The 18877-nt window shown below is 60.8% G+C and overlaps 1 protein-coding gene across 1 annotated transcript in view; it reads left to right on the top strand.

Annotated features, from left to right (window-relative positions):
* The window catches only part of VAPB (VAMP associated protein B and C), a 49649-nt gene extending 31285 nt beyond the window's left edge, over positions 1–18364 (top strand). Inside the window, exons 3-6 of the mRNA XM_045833535.1 lie at positions 9095–9198; positions 12136–12216; positions 14042–14218; positions 16895–18364. Of these exons, the coding sequence (XP_045689491.1) occupies positions 9095–9198; positions 12136–12216; positions 14042–14218; positions 16895–17053 (521 nt within the window). The 3' untranslated portion in view covers positions 17054–18364. The remainder of the gene's footprint in view (positions 1–9094; positions 9199–12135; positions 12217–14041; positions 14219–16894) is intronic.
* The last annotated feature ends 513 nt before the right edge of the window (positions 18365–18877 follow it).

Below are 18877 nucleotides of genomic sequence, written 5' to 3'. Positions count from 1 at the left end.
GATTCTGACCTTGCATGCTATTTCCTTCAGAAGATGAAAAATCACCTCATCGGGTTCTTACAAACAACAACAACAACTCTGTTTTATGAACTTTGTCATTTTGGAGCTGGTCACTCGGTCCGTGATTTGAGCTTTTCCTTGTTCTTTGTTTTGCTCAGGGGCTCGTCTCCCCTCCTTCCATGAGGAGCCCCTTCTGGACCCCCTTCTGGACCCCCTTCTGGACCCCCTGGGTGAGGCTGTGCAGTGGGAGGGGCACAGGTGCTTCCGCTCTCGGCAGGTGGACCGGAAGGCCGTGGTTCTGGCCACTTACACCTGATACACACCATCTACCAGAGATGGTTTTGAATTATTCAGGTCTGGATCTCAGCAAAATCGGCACAGTTAAATGGAGATCGGAGAAAAGGAGATTGGATTTTTTTCCCCCCTGAGATTTTAAATGCAAAGAAAACAGAACTTTTTGAATTAATGAGTTGTTTGAAACAGTGGGGGGTTGTACAAAATTAAATCTGTTCTCTGAACTGTCTAGTGGGAAAATATTTTTAAGGTAGATAATTTCTGAAAATGTCTTTGTGGTAAGCTGTTAGTGGTTGTGGATTTTTTTTTTAATACTGCAGTTTAATAATGAGGGAGTTTTCCATTAATATTCCAAACCATGTTTGCCAGCGGATATAGCAGGTGAAGTGGTAAAATTATGGGCCCATCAAAAATACTTAGGCTTCCTGTAATATGATATTAAGTTTAATATTTTTATAACCTTCACTGAATTCTAATTTCACTAAAGTAGCGAGCACGCTTCCGTTTGCAGTGCAATTATGCACATTGGTTGCCTGTGTACCACGCAAATTAGAAATGCAGAATATCTGTGTAATGGGAGGGGCATCGGAAAGAGTCATTAAAGATGCCAATATTTAGGTGCGGATACACTTTACTAAGTGTACCCTGGGGATTGAAAATGGTTACAGACAAACAAACACAAATCTTCTAGTGTCTGAATCTGTACTTTAAATTAAAATTCAAAGAGTTAAGGAGCAGTATTCATTCCTGACATAGAGCCCTTTTCAGCACTTATTTCAATCACATTTAAGGCATGAAGTTCTTCCAGTAAAATCCCGAGGACAATGAATATCAGCAACTCTTCTTGGATGGAAACATTGGTCAATTAATGTAAATTGGGTAGTATTGCAATTGACAATTAATCTTTTAAGGTTTTGCTGATGCGGTTTAGTGGAGCTGCCTGCTCACTCCGGACCGGCCAGCCGGGGACTGCGGCACTCGGGCTGTTTGCGCCAGAGCGAACGAAGCACACGGCCCGCAGAGAGAGGGCCAGCGGGCACCCCCCACCCTGCCCCACTGGCGGCGGGGCAGAGCCCACTGTGGGGCGGGGCGGGGCGGGGCGGGCACCCTCACGGCGCCCTTCTGTTTGTGTGATCGTTGCTTCGGAACGGCCGTCTGTGATAAGGGAAACATTTTACAAGTGGTTTTCCTGAACCAAGTGTGTTGCTCTCGGATGAGAACAGCTGACATTCACACTTAACAGGGATCTCTAATCGTTTTCAGCACATGAAAAATTCTGGTTTTATAAGAAGAATTTACCAGCAAAAAATAAGCTTATTTATTGCTTTTGAAGACTTTTTACAAGTTTACTGTAATATTTAAGTTTCTCAAGATAAATTCTGTCTCACTTTTTCTGAGTGTGATGCAGTCGATGTGGCCCGCCCGTTCTCGAAGGCTAGCAGGGCTCATGGGGGCGGGGTGTCCCCGCCGAGCTGGAGGTGCCTTCGGCGCCGCCGGGGCGCGGCTGCAGAGCAGACACCCGCAAGGCTGTGGGGCGCACAAAGTCGCGTTCTTTTCACTCGTTACAGCTCTTTGGGTATTTGTCCACTTACCCGTCACACGGCAGAGTGGGGGGGGGGCAGCAAGAGGTGGCCAGAGCGGGGACCGGACAGGAGCCCACCGCGAACACGCGGTGAGAGCTGGGCAGCGCAGGAGGGGCCTGGAGGGGCTGCAGCCCCGGTGGGGCACCCTCCTCTGCGTGTCCGCCGCGAGGCCCCGGAACGCCTGGCGCGCAGGCCTCGCTGGGGCATACGTGGGGTGCGGCGGGTGTCCCCGCGCACCGGTGGCGGGGGGGGGCGGGGCGGAAGAGGTCGCACTGTTTCCGCTCTAAAGCGGTGATGGCGGGCCGGAGGGGTGCGGAGCTCTGGAAGAGGTGTGTATGTTTTTAGAGGTGTTCATTAAAAAGAGGGGGCGAGCCCCGTCTTCCGACCAGAGCCTGTGCGGGGCACACACACTCCGTCCTCCGGTGACATCGGCCGCATGTGCATCTCTGCGTGGACGGGCTTCTCTGCGGGACGGGCTCATTCGCCTGGGAGGGGTCGGCGCTCTCGGGCGGGCTTTACCGGCCTGGGGAAGACACAGGGATGGAGTTCAGTGTTAACTTATTCAGAAAGAGGTAGCGTTAATTATTTGCCTGCTAGACTCACAGTCCCCTCCGTGGGTCCCTGAACGGGCAGAGGTCCAGGGAAGTAGTGGTGGTCTCGGTGTCCTGAGACCCCCAAAGGACATGGTAAGTGGACCCATAACGAGGGTGCGCAGTGGAAGCTGGTGCCCGGCTGCTTCGCTCCAGGCTGGAGTGACATCAAGTGACATCGCCGGGTCGTGTCAGCGCGGGGCGTCTTGGTCTGGTCCCGAGCCCTGGTTGCTTTTGATTAGTTTGAAACCGTGGAGCTATGGCTTCATTATTACACCAAAAGTGCCGTTTGGCAGAGAGCAGCCTTTCGATGCGCAGACCGTGGGGCAAGAAGGAGGAAGGACAGCTGTGGCCAGAGGGCGGGCTGGGAACGGGGCCTTGCCCTGCGGGGCCGGACGGAAGTGGCCCGGGCAGCAGGAGAGAGGAGACGCTGGCGGCTGGGGGTCAGAGCGGTCCCTCTCTCGGTGCTTCCCCAGGGAGGCTTCCAGGGGCAGCGCGGGTGTCGGCAGGGGAGAGGGGACACGTCCCTCGCCCAGTGAGCGCCGTGAGTCCCTTGCGGGTGAGTCCCCAGGATGGGGGACATCGTGGCGTGAGGTCCTGGTCGCGGTCTCTTCGGTGCAAGAGGCGGACATGTGGGGAGGAGCTGAGGCGTGTGCGGAGCCCGGCCCGCCGGCCGGCAGAGCAAGGTCCCCGGGGCAAGGGGGGTGTGAGAGGGCCCTCCGTCCGGCCGGGGCCCCGGGGCTGGGGTCGCAGGGCAGGCAGCGTGTGTGCTCCAGGGTGGCTCCTGGGGCCCGCAGGGCAGCGTCCGCTGGGCACGGGTCAGCAGGGCACGTGTCAGCAGTGCGTGTTCTTGGCCCTTCTCCGGGCCTGCCAGCCAGCGTGCAGGAGCTCTCAGTTGGTGGTGGGTGGAGCCCCAACAGGTGGGATTCTTGAGGTGTGAGCAGGGGACCGCCAGGGGAGCGTGCCGGGTAGGGGCAGCGTGGTAAGAGGAGATCTCAGGAAGGACAGGACCCTTGGGCGTGGGGTGGGGCTGGGGCCGGCGCCAGGCACACACCTGTGGGACCAGCAGGGGCTGCATTCTGCTGGGTTGCGTTCTGGGAGGCCTGCGAAGAGCAGACTGTGCAGGCGTGGGCCGGCGGGCTTCCCCTGCGAAGTGGGAGGGTCTGGTCTGAGGAGCGCCACGGCGACGAAGCCTCCCGGGAGGGGCCGTCTGTGGGCTTACGGGGCTGCAGGGTGATGCGACCTGGCTGCGCGAGAGACTGGGAGGGTCGGGGTTGGAGAGTCAAGGTGCGTGTGGGGGCCTGAGCTGAGGTTGGTCACATAAAACAAGGAGAGACATTTTGAAGATAAGATTCTGAGATAAAATAATAGTAATAAAGCACGCGCTGTGGTGCTCGTTAGACTTTTATTCATTAGCTCTGTTAACACGACGATGCAGGTGAAAATGGTGTGTGACTTGCTTGGGTTCTCACAGGAAGCTTTTACGCTGCATTTAATCAAGTCATCATTTCTCCAAAGTGTGTGTGTGTGTGTGAGAGAGAGAGAGAGAGAGAGAGAAGAGAGAGAGAGTTAAGTGTATGTATAGTCTGCATTTCTTCTCTTTTGAAGAAAGTCTGGTCCCTTCGATCCAGCGCCTCACGACCCCCGAGCCCTTTCCTCCCAGGACCCCACTCCCGCCGTGCGTGCGGCCGGCCTCGCATCGCACGGTGTTAATGCTGGCGAGCGGCGCCCGGGTCGCCAGGCTGTCTCCTGGTAACAGGCTTCTTTTTAACGTAGTATCAGCAGATACGTTTTAAAAGTAGGATAGATGGTTCTTTTAAGAGGGTTTTATCATCAGTGTCTCTGGTATTCAAGTGAAATAAATTAAGTTAATGGGAAGCTCTTTTATAGCTTGTCATGGAAAAAGTACATAATTTCTGTCACAATTTGCATGTACGGAGCCGAAAGAACAAACGATTAACAGCATTTATTCTGTCATGTTCTCATAAAGCTCCAGCTAATAGGGCAGAGCCCATTGAGTCTGACGCGCGCTGGCAGTGGCCGAGACGGACAGACTTCCGGCGTGCGCTGGGGGCCGCGAGGCGGGCGCCGGCCCCGCGGGGGCCTAGGAAGTGGTGCAGGCCGGGTGGCCGCTGGGCCGCCGGCCCTCACTCCTGCTCGCTGACTCGGGAGCCCCGAAGGAAAGGAGGGCTGGTGGGCAGCCGCCACCTCCTTCTGTTCGAGGCAGGAGGAGAGTCGTTTCTGCGGGGCGGGGCTGAGTGCCCCCCTCCCCACCGTGGTCCTGGTGGTTCACCAGCAGCTCGGTTTTCCGCTCCCGCCGGCCTCCCTGGTGTGCTGGACACTGTGTTCACGTCTCACAAGTGCCCACCTTTGCAGAGGGATGGATATACTTTTTAAGATTTTACTTATTCTAGAGAGGGGGAAGGGAGGGAGAAAGGAGGAGAGAAATGTCAATCAGTTGCGTCTCCTGTGCGCCCGACCAGCTGGTGGCTGAGCCCCCACCCCAGGCAGTGGGCCCTGGCTGGGAATCGAACCGGCGACCTTTCACCTGGTGAGCCATGCTGGTCAAGGCCAGAAGGGGTATGGACCTGCCACCTTGGCTGTCTCCAGTGCTCCCTTAAGGGGGTGGATATTGGTCACGCCGTTACCCACTTACTTACATTCCCGTTTGGCATGGAGGTCTGAGTGCAGACGACCCCCCGGCTTCAGGCCTGCACCGTGGGGGCCGGCCGCCGCAGGGCGGTTTGGTTGGAACGGCACAGGAACGCTGTCCCCTTCCGGTGAGGGACATGTGCGCTCCGATGCCACCGAGTCCCGGTCCGTACCAGAACTCAAGGCTGGGTTTGTGTGAAGCTGCTTTCTCTCTTAACCGCAGCTTCTCTTGAGCGGGGCGCCCCTCCTTGAGCCGGGTCACCAGGGCAGTCCCCTCCTGCAGGGCCCCCACCCCGGGCGGCGGGGCGATGAGGAGCGACAGCGCTCGGGCCCTCCGGCCCAGGCCCCAGGCTCTCAAAGGCTGGCCGGCGGCCCACGGGGCTTTGTGTGTGCGTTGTGTCCGCACCGCCGCACTGCAAACGAAACGGAGACGTTTAAAGAGTATTAACTCGTGTGTAACCACGTTAATAAATCAGTTCCATCCGAGACGTGGCGAGGAGACTGGTGCCATTGAGCACACGCTGCAGACCTCCCCAGCGCCCGGCTCGCTGGAGGCCGCCCGCGCGTGGCGAGGTGTCCCGTCCCGGTGACGGACGGCCGAGCGGGAGGGGAGCCGCACGCCCCGCAGAGCGCAGTCGGAGCCGGGGCGAGCACCTCGGCAGCCTTGTCGGATGACCGCGGGCGTGGTTCGCGGACGCCTCGGCGGCACTGGGTGAGGGCGCTTCCGAGGCTCGGCGCGGTGTCGGGCCGGAGGCCGCGTCCGGGAGCTGCTGGAACTCGGCTCTCTAACAACGTGCACTGCTCTCCCGCACTTTCGGCTGGGCTGTGTAACACCGTGTTAGCTGAACTACACAGGTCGCCTGGTGTTGACGCATGTCGTCACGTGACAAGAAAGTCACACCCGCCACCATTTCCACTGGCCTCCCTGGAAGGGTGGTTAGGTGCCGGGGAAGCCGGGAAGCTCTTGGAGGCCGGAGCACGTTTCCGAGCTTGCCTGGCAGCCTGGGCTGTATCGCCGGCCCCAGCGACCGTGCGTTTCCTCGCGTGGAGGGACTCGCGGCACTCGTGCCCGAGCACGCACCTGCCCAGGCCCGGGCCCGAGTCGCGTGGCTCTCAAGTCCAAGAGGCAGCCGCCCAGGGGTCCCCCGGACGGCGCCCGGCTCTCTGGGCGGAGGGTGACGGTGTGCCGCCAGGCGTGGTCAGGGCGTGGCGTTGTGTCACAGCTCCGCCGGGGCTGTTCCCGAGGGGAAGCGGCCTTTTTGGAGGAGCCACACGTGTGTGGCCGCGCCCGATACGAGGACGCCGGCCCCACAGGCGCTCGCCGTCTGCTCCCTGCTCGCCGTTCACCCAGCGCTTTTGTGCCGGCACTGCGGGGTGTCGGCACAGATGAAAAGGCTCGTAACTCCTTGGTGTTTTCATGAGTGCAGTTTTGACTTCATGGGCCTCCCAGTGGGGGGGCCCTGAGGGTCTGCGGATGACTTTGGCTGCCAGACCCTGTGGTGCGGAGGTCCGACTCTGGAGGCAGAGCCAGGTGGAGCGCCGGCGGGCCTGGCCATTGATACGCCGGCGTGGGCCCCGAGTGCGGGCGCACAGCCTCCCTGAGCCCTGGTCTGCTCGTCCAGAAGATGCGGGCACGGGCTGCCTCGCCGGAGCGCTGAGAGCACTCGATGGGACGGCTGCGAAATAGGCCCGGTGTGGGTGGGGCCTCGCGTGTGGCGGGCACTGGTGAGGGTGCCCTCCTCCCCTCCTCGGCACGGCGGTCTGGCCGGGCAGAGGCCTCTTGGCTGTTCTCTCCCACCTGCACGGCCCGGAGGAAGGGGGCAGAGCTTCCCGGGCTGTGCAGTGGGGGGGCCTGAGGTCCTCTGGACCCAGCAGTTCTGTGTTTGGCCAGTGTGGTCGGGCTAAAGAGCCAGCGTCTCTGAAAGTGAGCGGCGCTGCCTCGTTGCTCTCGTCTTCCGGGCGGCGGCCCCCACGAGTAACCCTGGTCCGCCCGGGCGCTCTCCGGACAAGAGGGCAGGGCCTCCGCGTGGCCAGGCCAGGAAGGGGCGGTTTCTGCTGCAGGGGCCGCTCCCTGCTGAGCGTGGAGTGTCTGTGGGACAGTTTGCTTGTTTCCCACCCACGAAAGTGCTGGAGTGTGATGTCGTCGCAGACAGGCAAAAACCTGAAATTCTCAAACCCAGCTCACTCTAAGTTTTAAAAAATGAACATCGGTGTGACCATGGTTTGAAGACTGTGTGTGACCCGCCTGCAAACGAAGTTGACATTTCCTGTCCAAGAAAGACCCCGTCGACCCCCGAGGTGGTCATGTGTCATCTTCCCTGCCCCCTGGAGGTGGAGGGCCACTGGGGAGGTAGCTTCCAGACGAGCGCTTGGTTTTGACCTGCTGCCGGGCCGCCGGGTCCCAGGTCTGCCTGGAAGAGCTCTTGCCAGCTCACGGGAGCCGGGCCCTGAGCTGCCAGTGGGGACCGCTTTCCCCAGGGGTGGGGGGTGGGGGGGTCGCCGCTGCGCCTGCCCCGTTTGCAGTGGCCTTCGCTCCCTCTGCGGGTGGTCGCCCTGCGGGCCTCAGGTTCTTGGGTGAACACCCTCATTTCAGTGATCTTTGTTGGTAGCTAGACGTGGTGCCATGTGTGTACGAGCCCCAAGGTTTGAAAGGGCTGCACATCCACGGACTTCTGTCCTGAAGCCTCCTGGCACAGCCCCTGTAGCCCGGAGCATGCCATGGGGTGTGGGCCGCAGAGCTGCCCGGCTGCCCGTGCGCACTGTGCACCGCTGCGTCGTCGGGGTCTGCCAGGCCCCTCTGTCCCCGAGATAGAAAGGGTGCCTGCACCCCCGGAGGGGTGGAGGGTCTTTGTGTTTCTGCTCTCCATCATACGGGTTCTGTAAGGTGTGTGGGCCCGGGGTGCAGGGGGAACCCGTGTCCAGCTGAGAGACCCTTGTGGCAGAGGGGAGCTGGGCTGCACTTGGCTCTTTGTCGACCCCGTGGCCTTGAGCGCGTCAGCGCACATCGCTGGGCTCCCGCGTCTCCCTGTCTCCCTCCGTGCATCTCCCTCCGTGCGTCTCCCTCCGTGTGCCGTCCCCCGGCGCGGCCCCTCACCTGCTGCGGGGCCGCACGGCTGGTCCCGAGGCCTTGGAATAAGGAGCGGGGAAGCCCTGAGGTGGGGTTCGCGGGGAAGAGAGCCCTGCTGAGCACCCAGAGAAGGGGTGTGGACACCCCTCCGGGGGAGGGGGCAGGGCTCCGCCCTCCAGGCAGACCATGCACACCGGGCGCGCTCTCCTCCGCAGGTGACCTCTCTGTGCTTCAGCTGTGTCGTCTGAGAGCAGGCGGCGGCCCGAAGCACGGAGCCTGGTCACCGGCAGTGGGGGAGGCCCCGCCCATGTGAGCCCCTGGCCCGGGCGCCTTTCCCACGTGCGAACGCGCTGTGTTTCGGAGACTTTACCTAGATGCGTGGCTAGGCAGAGCCTTGTAGCAAGTGCCATGTTTTAAGGTAACCGTCGGCATACGAGCAGGGGTATGTGTGCTAAGGGAGCTGGTCGGAGCATGGGGTGCGGCCCTCCGGGGGAGCCTTGGGGCGAGGTGCCCCGGGCGCAGCGGACGCAGTTCCTCACGCGCCTCGGGTTGGTCTACGGAGTTCATAACCACCTTGGACTTGGGCACGGAGCAGAGCAGGCCTGTGGCGTGTCCGCCTGGCTCCCCTCTCCGTGAGGGCTGCGTGGTCGGTGGGCCGGGATTCAGGAGACCTAGGCCCCATCCCGCCACCTCCTGCTTCGGACCTCGGGCGAGTCACCCAGCTGAGCAGGGCTGGGGCTTGGGACCTGAGCGGCGGGGAAGGTGCTGGTCCCCGTGCCCGCGCACTCCCCTGGGGCCCGCCGGGCTCCGGGGACGGGGTAAATTGCTGTACGGCCAACATGCAAGTGTTGACAACTGGCTGCTGCTAACCAAGTCTGACGCTCCTAATGAACTATTTTCTTTCTCAGTGATGTTACAGCCTTTCGATTATGATCCCAATGAGAAAAGTAAACACAAGTTTATGGTTCAGTCTATGTTTGCGCCAACTGACACTTCTGATATGGAAGCAGTAGTAAGTACGGAACGCTTCTTTCTTTCTCCGTGGTTCCCCTTAGGTGCGGAATTGTGGGTGCATGCGCTCCAGTGTGTCGGGCCTGCTTTCGGGGGGGCGGGGCTCCCGGGGCGGGGCTGCACTTTGACTGTCTTTATGGTTTTTCTAAAAATTTTGATTTTAACATTTTATGTAACTTCCCAGAATACTATTCTTTTCTGACTTTTCTACCTCAGTTTCCCCTAGCACTTCCTTGTCCTGATGGGCTATGTCTTGAATGGTTTGCGGGTTCTCTCCCTTTTCCCCACCCTGGGCCCCACAGAAAAGGGTCCCCACCCGGTACCAGAGTCCAGAGGGGTGAGAGTTCAAAACTTAGTGCCCTCGGCCCATGCTTGATTTATTTATGTGTTTGTTTATTTTTTGCTTGGGTCTGGTAAGCATGATTCTTTTTTTTTTTTTTTTTTTTAGATTTCCATTTTTTTCTGCTTAAATGCATGTTTAATTTTGTTAAAAATAAGATGACTTCATTTTCATAAAATAAATAAATGGCACCCTGTTACTGATTTTTCTGGAGGAAGGAGCATGATTGGAACTCCAGGGCCAGCTCGAGCGTCGCACGTTGGAGTGGAGGAGGAGGCGCTCCCAGCTGGGAGGGGAAGGCGGGGCCGCCGGCGTGTCCCGCCACTTCCTGCCCGCCAGCCCCCGCCAGGGGCCCGGCCAGCGTCCCAGGGGAGGGCCCACTCTCGCGGGCTGGGACTCGCACCCGCCCTCCGTGAGTTCGGTACCGAGGCCTGCCCCGCGCACCGCTGCGGTGCCCGGCTTCAGCACGCAGCCCTTCCCGCTCGTCTGGGGAGAGGAGGCCGGCCGTCTCCGTGCCCGCGCCGTGGGGTGCCGGGCAGTGCCCGCGGGACGCGCCCCTGGTGGGGCTCCCAGAGGGGCTGGTGGCGGGGCGCCCTCTTCCTCTTCACGGGAGCGTGGCTGGGGCCCTCACCGCTCCCCGTGCGCATCCTCGGCCGGGGAGCCCTTCCAGGTGGGCCGGGGCGATCGAGGGGAGCAGGGCGCGCAGGAGGCGCAGACGGCCTGCGGCCACGGCGTGCCGGCTGGTGCTACATGGCTCGTGGCGCGGGGCGCGGGCGCGGGTGTCTGGGGCACGGAGGTCGGCCTTCGCTGGCGCTGCGGCCCCGGGCAGCTCCTGCGGGCCGGCCAGGTGGGCGCGCGGGTGCTGTGGAGGTGCTGTGTGTGGCGCCGCCGGCGGTCTGCGGGGGAGGGGACGCCCGCCCCCGAGTGCTCGCCGTTGCCGCCGTCTGAGAGGCATTGTGCGAAGGACGCCGCGTGAGGTGTTTGGACGTACCGAAGTGAAGAGTGCCCTGTAGGTTGTTCACCCTTGACCTACCCACTGTTGACAAGGAGAGCCTCGTGCTTCTTCATGTCAAAGCATTAATCTCCTTTGGATGTACAGAAAAAATGGCAAAGGAACCACTCACGTTACCTTCACCGAGACTCACCGTCCGGCATGTTGCCACACCCACTCCATTTTTGTCACGCGGCCTCTCCCCCACCGAGTGTGGGGCGCACGCTGTGCCCCCCGCGTGCCGCAGGGCGGGCCGGTCTCGGTCTCCGTGCGGCAGGCGCTGCTAGTGCAGCCCCGGGAGAGACCCGCAGCGCTGCGGTCACGGAGAAACCCACGCTGCCGCGGTTTTCCGTGGGCCCCCGGGTGGTCCAGAGCTCTTGTTCCGGCAGAGCAGCCGCGGCCTCGTCTGTCTCGTTGGCTCTGGAAGCCTCAGCGTCCAGGCTAGGGGCTTGGAGACCCCCGCACTCTGCGTCTGCGCAGTTTCTTCCTCGGGGTTGAACCCGGGCCGAAGGTCGTGCGGCGGGAAGAGCCGCTGGGCGACGGCACGTGTGTGTCGTGTCAGAGGCGTTGAGTGCTGGTGGGCCCTCCCTCTTGGCGACACTGCGCTGGGTCCCTGGGTTGAGGTGGGGACGACCGGCCCTCCCTGGCGTCAGAGCACCTTGGCCCCGGTGGCTCTTCTCAGGGAACCGGCGACGCTCTGAGCGGGCCGGAGGCCTGCGAGCGTCCCGCCGGCCGGCAGCCTTCCTCCCGGTGGCCCCAGCGTCCGTCCGGGCACAGCCCTTGCCCGGTGCCCTGACACGCGCGTGCGCACAGGCACGCAGACTCAGAAGCGCGTTGGCAGCGTCCCCGCTGACTGCTGCTGGGACGTGGCGCGCTGTCCCGCTGGGGTCGCCGGGGCTTCTCGGGCGGCCCCTGTCAGGCACCCACTCGTTTCCCACTTTCGGCCCCCGGTGCCTGTGTTGCTCTCTCTGGCTGCCTCCCACATGGCCCTGGGCAGCGGCAGGGGCTGTCCCTTCTCCCTGCGGTAACCTCCCTGCCGTGCCAGTCGGCCTGCAGTTGTCAGGACACCCGAAGTCCACCGTCCGCTTCCAGAGGAGGGGAGCTGTCCACACGGACAGAACGTGGCGGGGGGGTGCACCATGGAGAGGCGCGTGCTGGCCAGCAGGCCCTGCCGGGCGCTGGCGGAGCGGCTCCGGAACCCCTCCCAGACGGGATGCGCCTCCTCGGGGCGGGGCGGGGCGGGGAGTGCCTGCGGAGCAGGTCTGTCTTCTTCTGAAGAGCCAGGGTCAGCGCTGGCCCCCCGACGCCCGCAGTGGGCCCCCCGCCCCACATCTGCCTGCGGACAGGCAGCGGGCGGGGCGCTGGCTGGCTTCCGGGGGTCAGGCGGCACGGCCGGGGTCTGCGGTGTGCACTGAATATCAGGAGAGTGAGTGTATTTAATCTTGTCCTGTCGGAGATGCTGGAATCTCAGCAGACCTGGTTCTTTATTTGACATACATCAGGACTTTCTCATTAAGAGTGTTTTTCTGAAATTGTCAGTTATAGGAAGAAAATTATTCTTCCAGCAGCTTTATAATATCCTGATTATTAAATTTAAATTGTTTTAGTGGAAGGAGGCAAAACCGGAAGACCTTATGGATTCAAAACTTAGATGTGTGTTTGAATTGCCAGCAGAAAACGATAAACCAGTAAGTATGTTTACAGTTAACAGTAATTGAATGTTGCAAGCTGATACTTATTTGCATACCATCTCCTGCAAAACCAAGATTTAAGTTGGCAAATTATTTTCCTCTTTCTGATGTATGAAGGGGAAAAAAGCTGAAGTCGACAAATAAGTGGGCCCGCATGAAATCAGTCTTTGAAAGACTTGTACAGAAAGACAACTAATTGAAACAATTTTTCCCCTTGCAAAGTGCAGCCTGTTGGCTGTTGAAATGTTACGAAGCCCAAAGAGTGTCTGGGACCAGGCAGAGTTACCAGCCACCGTTCAGTCGGGGTAAGATGCAGGCGGGGAGTGGTCTGCCATCTGCCGAGAGGCTGACGGGACGGGCGGTGAACACGGAGGGTTCACCGCTGTACGGAGTCCTGCCTGCGGGTGCCCAGCCCACTCGGCCCCTGGGCACCACCTCTGCACCCCCGAGCGCACTCCCTCCCCGGCACCCCTTCTCGGGGAGGGCTTCTCGGCCGCACAGTGCGGCCGCTGGGGCCCCGCGCTCGGTCGTGGGGCTGGCCTGGGTCTCCTCGGACGCTTGGCTTCTGCCCACCAGGTACTGGCAGCACCCCTAGGTGTGGTGGCCGTAGATGCCTCCTGACACTGCCGTGTGTGCCCCGAGGGGCACGGTCGCCCCCACTGAGAGTCTCCTGGGCTGCCGGAGGGGTGAGGAGGGGGGAGTCGCTGGAGCAGCTTCCTCTGGGCCCTCCCCCCTTCTCCCTTTGTGTACAGCCTAGGGGCAGAACACTGAAGTGCTGGTACGGACTCCCTTCAGACCAGTCCGAGAACTTTCAGGTGCATTAAAAACACAATTGGAAGTCTCAGCAGAGTGTCAGGTGCTCTTGGCTGTTCCTGGCTGGCCTCAGGTGACGGAAGTGCTCTGAGATCATTGCCCTGGAAGACACATTGCCACATTTGTAGGAGCGCTTTGCCACATTGCCACATTTGCAAACATTGCCACATTTGTGGGAGCGCTTTGGGCCTGTGGCCCACGCTCCCTGCCCGGGCGTCAGCGCGCCTTGTTGCGCTGGGCCTCTGCATTGGGCAGTGTGTCGTGTGAGGGGCGGCCTTGGACGCTGTGGGACTGTGTTCTGGTCCTTGCTCTGTGCTGCGTCAGTTTTGCAGACGGGACCTCACACCCCCAGCAGCCACCTGGACACTCAAGGTGGGCACTCGGTGAGTGGTTCCCAGGTACTGTGTCACCCCAGCACAGCCGAGCCTCCACGCCCACCCTTCCCCGCCTCACTGACACCCCCCCCAGCCTCAAAACGGCGCCTCACGCAGGAGGCGAGGGGGGCATGTGTGCCCCCGCAGACCGAAACCCTGCGGCACTGGCACTGCCCCTGCCCCGCCCCCCAGCTTCCCGGCACCGTGTTCATGCAGGGAGCCACCCTCCGGGCCGTCTGTGGCCTCCCGTCCCTGCCCAGCTGGTCCTGGGGACGTTCATGTCTTCACGGTGACCGTGATTGTGGTCCATGACCCCTGCGCCTGCACAGGCACCGTGTGCTGATTTCTGCACGGCAGGAACCCGCCAGCACAGCACACGGAGCCCGGTTCTCTGTCCTGGGAGTGCCGGTCCCGGCCGAACTTGGTTGTGTGCCCCGTGCGTGAGTTCTGGGGTCAGCCGCGCTGGGTCGTCACGATACCAGATGGAGGGGTCTGCCTCAGAGGTCAGTGCGGGGCCGTGCGGTGCCCGGGAGACGCTGCCCGCGCGCTGTGGCTGAGCTCCGCCTTACTGTGTGTGAGAAGCCCTTCAGTACGTAGTCGGTGACACGTGGGCTTTCGTTTGTGTTTCTGAACAGCATGATGTAGAAATAAATAAAATTATATCCACAACTGCACCAAAGACAGAAACACCAGTGGCGTCCAAATCGCTGAGCTCTTCCTTGGACGATGCCGAAGTCAAGAGGCTGATGGACGAGTGCAAGCGGCTGCAGGGCGAGGTGCAGCGGCTGCGGGAGGAGAACCGGCAGTTCAAGGTAACGGCCTCTCCTTCCCCGCGGGTCCCCAGGGAGTGGGGCCGCCTCGCTAGGGTCTGGGGGGCGGCTGTGGCTGGCGTGGCTCGGTGGGCTGAACGCCGGCCTGCGAGCCGAAGGGCCACCTGTTCATTCCCGGTCAGGCCACGCGCCTGGGCTGTGGGCCAAGCTCCGCAGTAGGAGGGGGCGCGCGAGGCAACCACACATCGGTGTCTCTCTCCCTCTCTTTCTCCCTCCCATGCCCTCTCTCTCAAAATAAACAAACAACATCTTAAAAAGATCTGGGATAGGGAAGTTGATGAACCCCTGAATTTGTAGAGTTTGTGTTTGCACATTTTTCTCCCAGGAAGAAGTTCCGTAGCTTTCATTCGGTTCTCAGAGTCCTGGAACACCACCTCCCCTCCCCCCATCAAGAACCCGAAGTTTCTCAACTATTTAAACTCTTATCCCCTTGTTAAAAAAACAAAAATACACACAAAAAAGCCCTCCCGCCCTCCATTTGTGTAAATTGAAAGTAAGATTCGAGACCAAAATTAAAACAGTGATGGTTGTTGGCATTCCCATTTTCAAACCCCACCCCGTCCCCACTGGGTGAGGTTCTCTCTCTGAGGGGCCGGTTCTGACCTCTGGTCCACTTGAACGCAGGTGCAGGGCTGACTTTGGACGATGCTGGTGGGTCTGAGCCAAAGGCCCTCGTCACACCGCGGCCCCTCCGTGGAGCTTGGAGGTGGGGAGTTGTCAGAGCAGCCAGGCGGCCGGGGAAGGAGGAGCGGGGCCAGGCAGCGTGGGGGGTGGCGGGAGGCCTGTGCAGCGTGGGAACGGCCGGTGGGACCCGAGCCAGCCGGAGCCTCGCGGTCACGGCGTCCCCGGAGCACCGGTCACCAGACGCCTCTACGGCTCCTTCAGCTCCGAGAGTGAGTCGTTTCAGACTTGGTCTTGAGGAGAGCGTTTCTTTTTTTTTCTTTTTTAAAAATTTTGCTTATTTATTTTTAGAGAGGGAAGGGAGGGAGAGAGAGAGAGAAACATCAATGTGCAGTTGCTGGGGGTCATGGCCTGCAACCCAGGCATCTGCCCTGACTGGGAATCGAACCTGCGACACTTTGGTTCGCAGCCCACGCTCAGTCCGCTGAGCTGCGCCAGCCAGGGCCGAGGAGAGCGTTTCTCATCTCTGACCACAGGGACTTCGTTGCAGCTGAAATTTCGAGAGGGGTCTACCCCCCACCCTGGTCACGCCCCCCACGCACGTAGCAGTGTGTTGGGTTTCGTTCTTGAACCCGCAGCCCCAGGCGCTCGGCGCACACGCAGCTCCACTGGCCGGCCCTCCCCTCCCTCGGACGGACGCGGCCCCCAGCCCCTCCTCTACAGAAGCCTTCACCCCCTCACTCAGTGACAGCGTCCGGGGGAAGGTCACCGTGCTGACACTTCACTTTTCGGCTGAGAGTCTAAGATGTGCCTAAAGCCTCTTCTTGAGTGCATTTCTCTTCAGAACAGTTCTGTGCCATCTAAAGTGATGAATGGGTAGAAACAGCTTCTACACAAACCCAGTAAAATAGACGCTGTACTCGGCTGTGCCCATTTTTGTTTTTGAAGGGACTGGACTATCACTGGTCATTTGTCACCAGGCAGTGATACTGGCCATGCCCACAAGCAGGAACCTTGAAAATACTCCCAGACCATTCTTGACATTAGAAGATTCTTTCTCCTGCCAGACACTGATTTTCTGTTTTGTGGTTTTTCATTCTTTTACTTGGTCAACACATTTCCCGAGGCCCTGCCATGTGCCTGGCACAGACGGGGGCAGTCCTGGCCTGCAGGGGCGCCCTGCTAGCACTGGGGCCGCGCGGGGCACAGACCGCGCACGGCCTCAGACGGCAGCCGCGGCAGGGAGCCGGCCCCCGGGCCTGGGTCCACGCGGTGCACTGGCTGCTGGTCGTCTCCAGGGCCTGCCAGGCCCCTGCTGCTGGGCGGGAGGGGATGGAAGGGGGAGAGGAGAGGAGAGGGCGGTCGGGGTGTGGGTCCGGAGGAGCAGTGGCCTCGGGAGCCCGCGGTGCGCCTGACGCACCGGAGCGCGGGGCCAGCCGCGCAGTGGGGCCGGAGGGCGGCCCGCTCCTTGCACGTCTGCAGAGCTGGGGGGCCGTGCCGAGTGTCTGTGCACGTGCACGGTGCCTCTTTGGGAGATCCGTGCGCTGTGCAGAGAATGTTTGAGATGCACGTATCACGTTTAGTCACGTTTCCGTGTTCCAGAAGTCCCGTTACGTGGACAGGGAAAATCCAGCCAGCTGTAGGGCCGGCTGTGGGCGCAGCGGAACAGCCGGGACGAGGCCAGAAAGGTGGGCGGGCCGTGGGCGGGCCCAGGCCGGACCCTCTTCAGAGCCCTGGTCTCTGAGCAGAGGGGGCGGAGGAGCGCCCCGCCTGGGTCCAGGCTGTGGGAAGGCGACTGGCGGCAGCGCCCAGGGGGGACCCTGATGGCAGTGCCCGGGGGGACCGGAGAGGAGAGGGGCGGTGTCTCGTAGCGGCCTCCGGCCGGCCCCCCGTGGGCTTCCCCGTGAGGAGGGGACCACACCACGGCGGGGGGGAGGGGGTGGTCCGAGTCGGGGTGCGAGCCCTCCGTGCTCGGCCGTACGCGTGACTCCCGCCTCCAGTGCGCGGGCGTCCTGAAACGTGCCTTTGCTCCCGCAGGAGGAAGACGGGCTCCGGAAGAGGAAGACGGCGCAGAGCAACAGCCCGGGCCCCGCGCCCGCCGCGCCGGGCAAGGAGGAGGGCCTCAGCACCCGGCTGCTCGCGCTGGTGGTCCTGTTCTTCATCGTCGGGGTCATCATAGGGAAGATCGCCTTGTAGAGGCGGCGGGCGCGGGAGGTGGACGGGAGCGGTGGGCCCGCCATGCCCGGGATTGAAACTCGCCACAACCGTGTATAAAAAGAAATTAATGTATGATGACATCTCACAGGTCTTGCCTTTAAATTACCCCTCCCTGCGCGCGCGTGCACACACACAAATGTAACATAATGTAACGATCTCCTAGAAAGTAAAAAATGTATAGTCCGTGATTGGGGAAGAGAATGACCTTTGTTAATGATGAGGGAAACCATGATTAAACGACAATAATGGCATGTTGTAAATGTCATTTTAAACATTTGTAGGCTTGGTCCACGTTGCTGGATTACCTCTCTGAACACACGACACTGTTGCCCGGCGGCGCCGGCCCTCGGGGGGCGGAGCCCAGCGTGGGGGCGGTGCGTCCCCTCCACAGCCACCCCGCTGGCCGCTCGCACTCCCCAGGATGCTGGTCCGCGGGCCGCCCGGGCCCTCGGCTCCCGGGGCTGGTGTTCAGAGCCGGGGCCGAGAAGCCCTGAGCTGCGGCGGCGGCAGTAGCGCCAGACGGGCTTGCTGGGCGGGGGGCGGGGGCGCGAGTGGGCACGGGCGGCCCAGCACTTGGGAAAGGAAAGTCAGTGCTTCGTTCTCTTCAAGGGACCAAGCTGAGTTACTGTTGGTCCATGTAGTGGGATTGAGCTGTTATTCAGAGACATTTAACGCATATTTAACTTATTTAATGTATTTCATCTCATGTTTTCTTATTGTCACAAGATTATAACGAATGCTGCAGCCCGAGACCAGCCGTGCCCCCTGAGGCTGCTGGCCGGAGCCAGCACCGTTGCCGGAGGGCCGGGGGCCCTGCACGTGTGCAGGTGGGCGTGCGGTCCGTTGGAAGGCTGGGGGGCGGCCGCTGGGAGGGATTTCTCTGCACAAACAACTCACAACTGTCACGGGGAGGGAAGTTCCCGGCAGCGACAGTCCCCTCCGCATTGCCCTCTCTCAGGAGAGGGGCGCCAGGCCCCCGCAACCTGCGGCCAGCGCTCCCGCTCCGGCACGCAGCCCGGCCTGGCCCCGGGCTCGTCTCCTGCCGCCGGGCTGGGGGTCGGGACCGGGGAGCGGGCGGGATGCTGAGGCAGGGCGTCAGGAGAAGGAGCCAGTGGTCCAGTGCAGAGGGGTGCGAGAGGGGTCCTTCCGGTGGTCAGTCTGTCCGTCCGTCTGTCACGTGTGATGGGGAGTTGGGCTGTGGGGTCGTGCTGCAAAGACCACTCCACTTCTGTTTGACTGTGTAGCATCTTAAAAAGAAAAAATTAAAATAAAACCCCCAAATTAAGAATTCTTTTGTCGTTCTGTCACATTTGCTGCATGGGAGGATTTGTTGCTGTTACGTTGTCACTGTTTTGTCATCAGAAGGTTGATCTTAAAGTGCGTCCTACTTGTGAGAAAATCTGTCCGGGGTCTGTCCAGAAGTCTTCCAGCCACGTACTGTGAAAAATAGAGACACTTATTGAAGAAGGTACAAGAAACATCGTACGTAGGAGAGTGACGCCTCTGTCCCCTTCAAAGTAGGCCCCTGGGGACCCCACACCGTCCTCCCTCTCACCATCAGCTGCCCCGTCGTGTTTCCCTGAACCTCAATGGCGGTCTGAAATCTCTTCCCTTTCAAAAGTGATTATAGTTTGGGGAAAAGCCAGAAGTTGCAGAGTGTCAAATCTGGGCTGTAGGGGGTCGAGTCTCCTGGGTGATTTGATGTTTCACCAGAAAACTCTGCACGAGACGTGATGCGTGAGCGGGTGTGTTGTCGTGGTGAAGCTGCCCATCGCCAGCTGCCCGTGGCTGCAGCCTCCTGAG

The sequence above is a fragment of the Phyllostomus hastatus genome, unplaced genomic scaffold, assembly GCF_019186645.2.
Source record: "Phyllostomus hastatus isolate PE091 unplaced genomic scaffold, TTU_PhHast_1.1 phas_contig_17, whole genome shotgun sequence".
NCBI lineage: Eukaryota > Metazoa > Chordata > Mammalia > Chiroptera > Phyllostomidae > Phyllostomus > Phyllostomus hastatus.
Note: the sequence above shows the minus strand (reverse complement) of the source record. Positions and strands in the feature narration are given on the sequence as shown.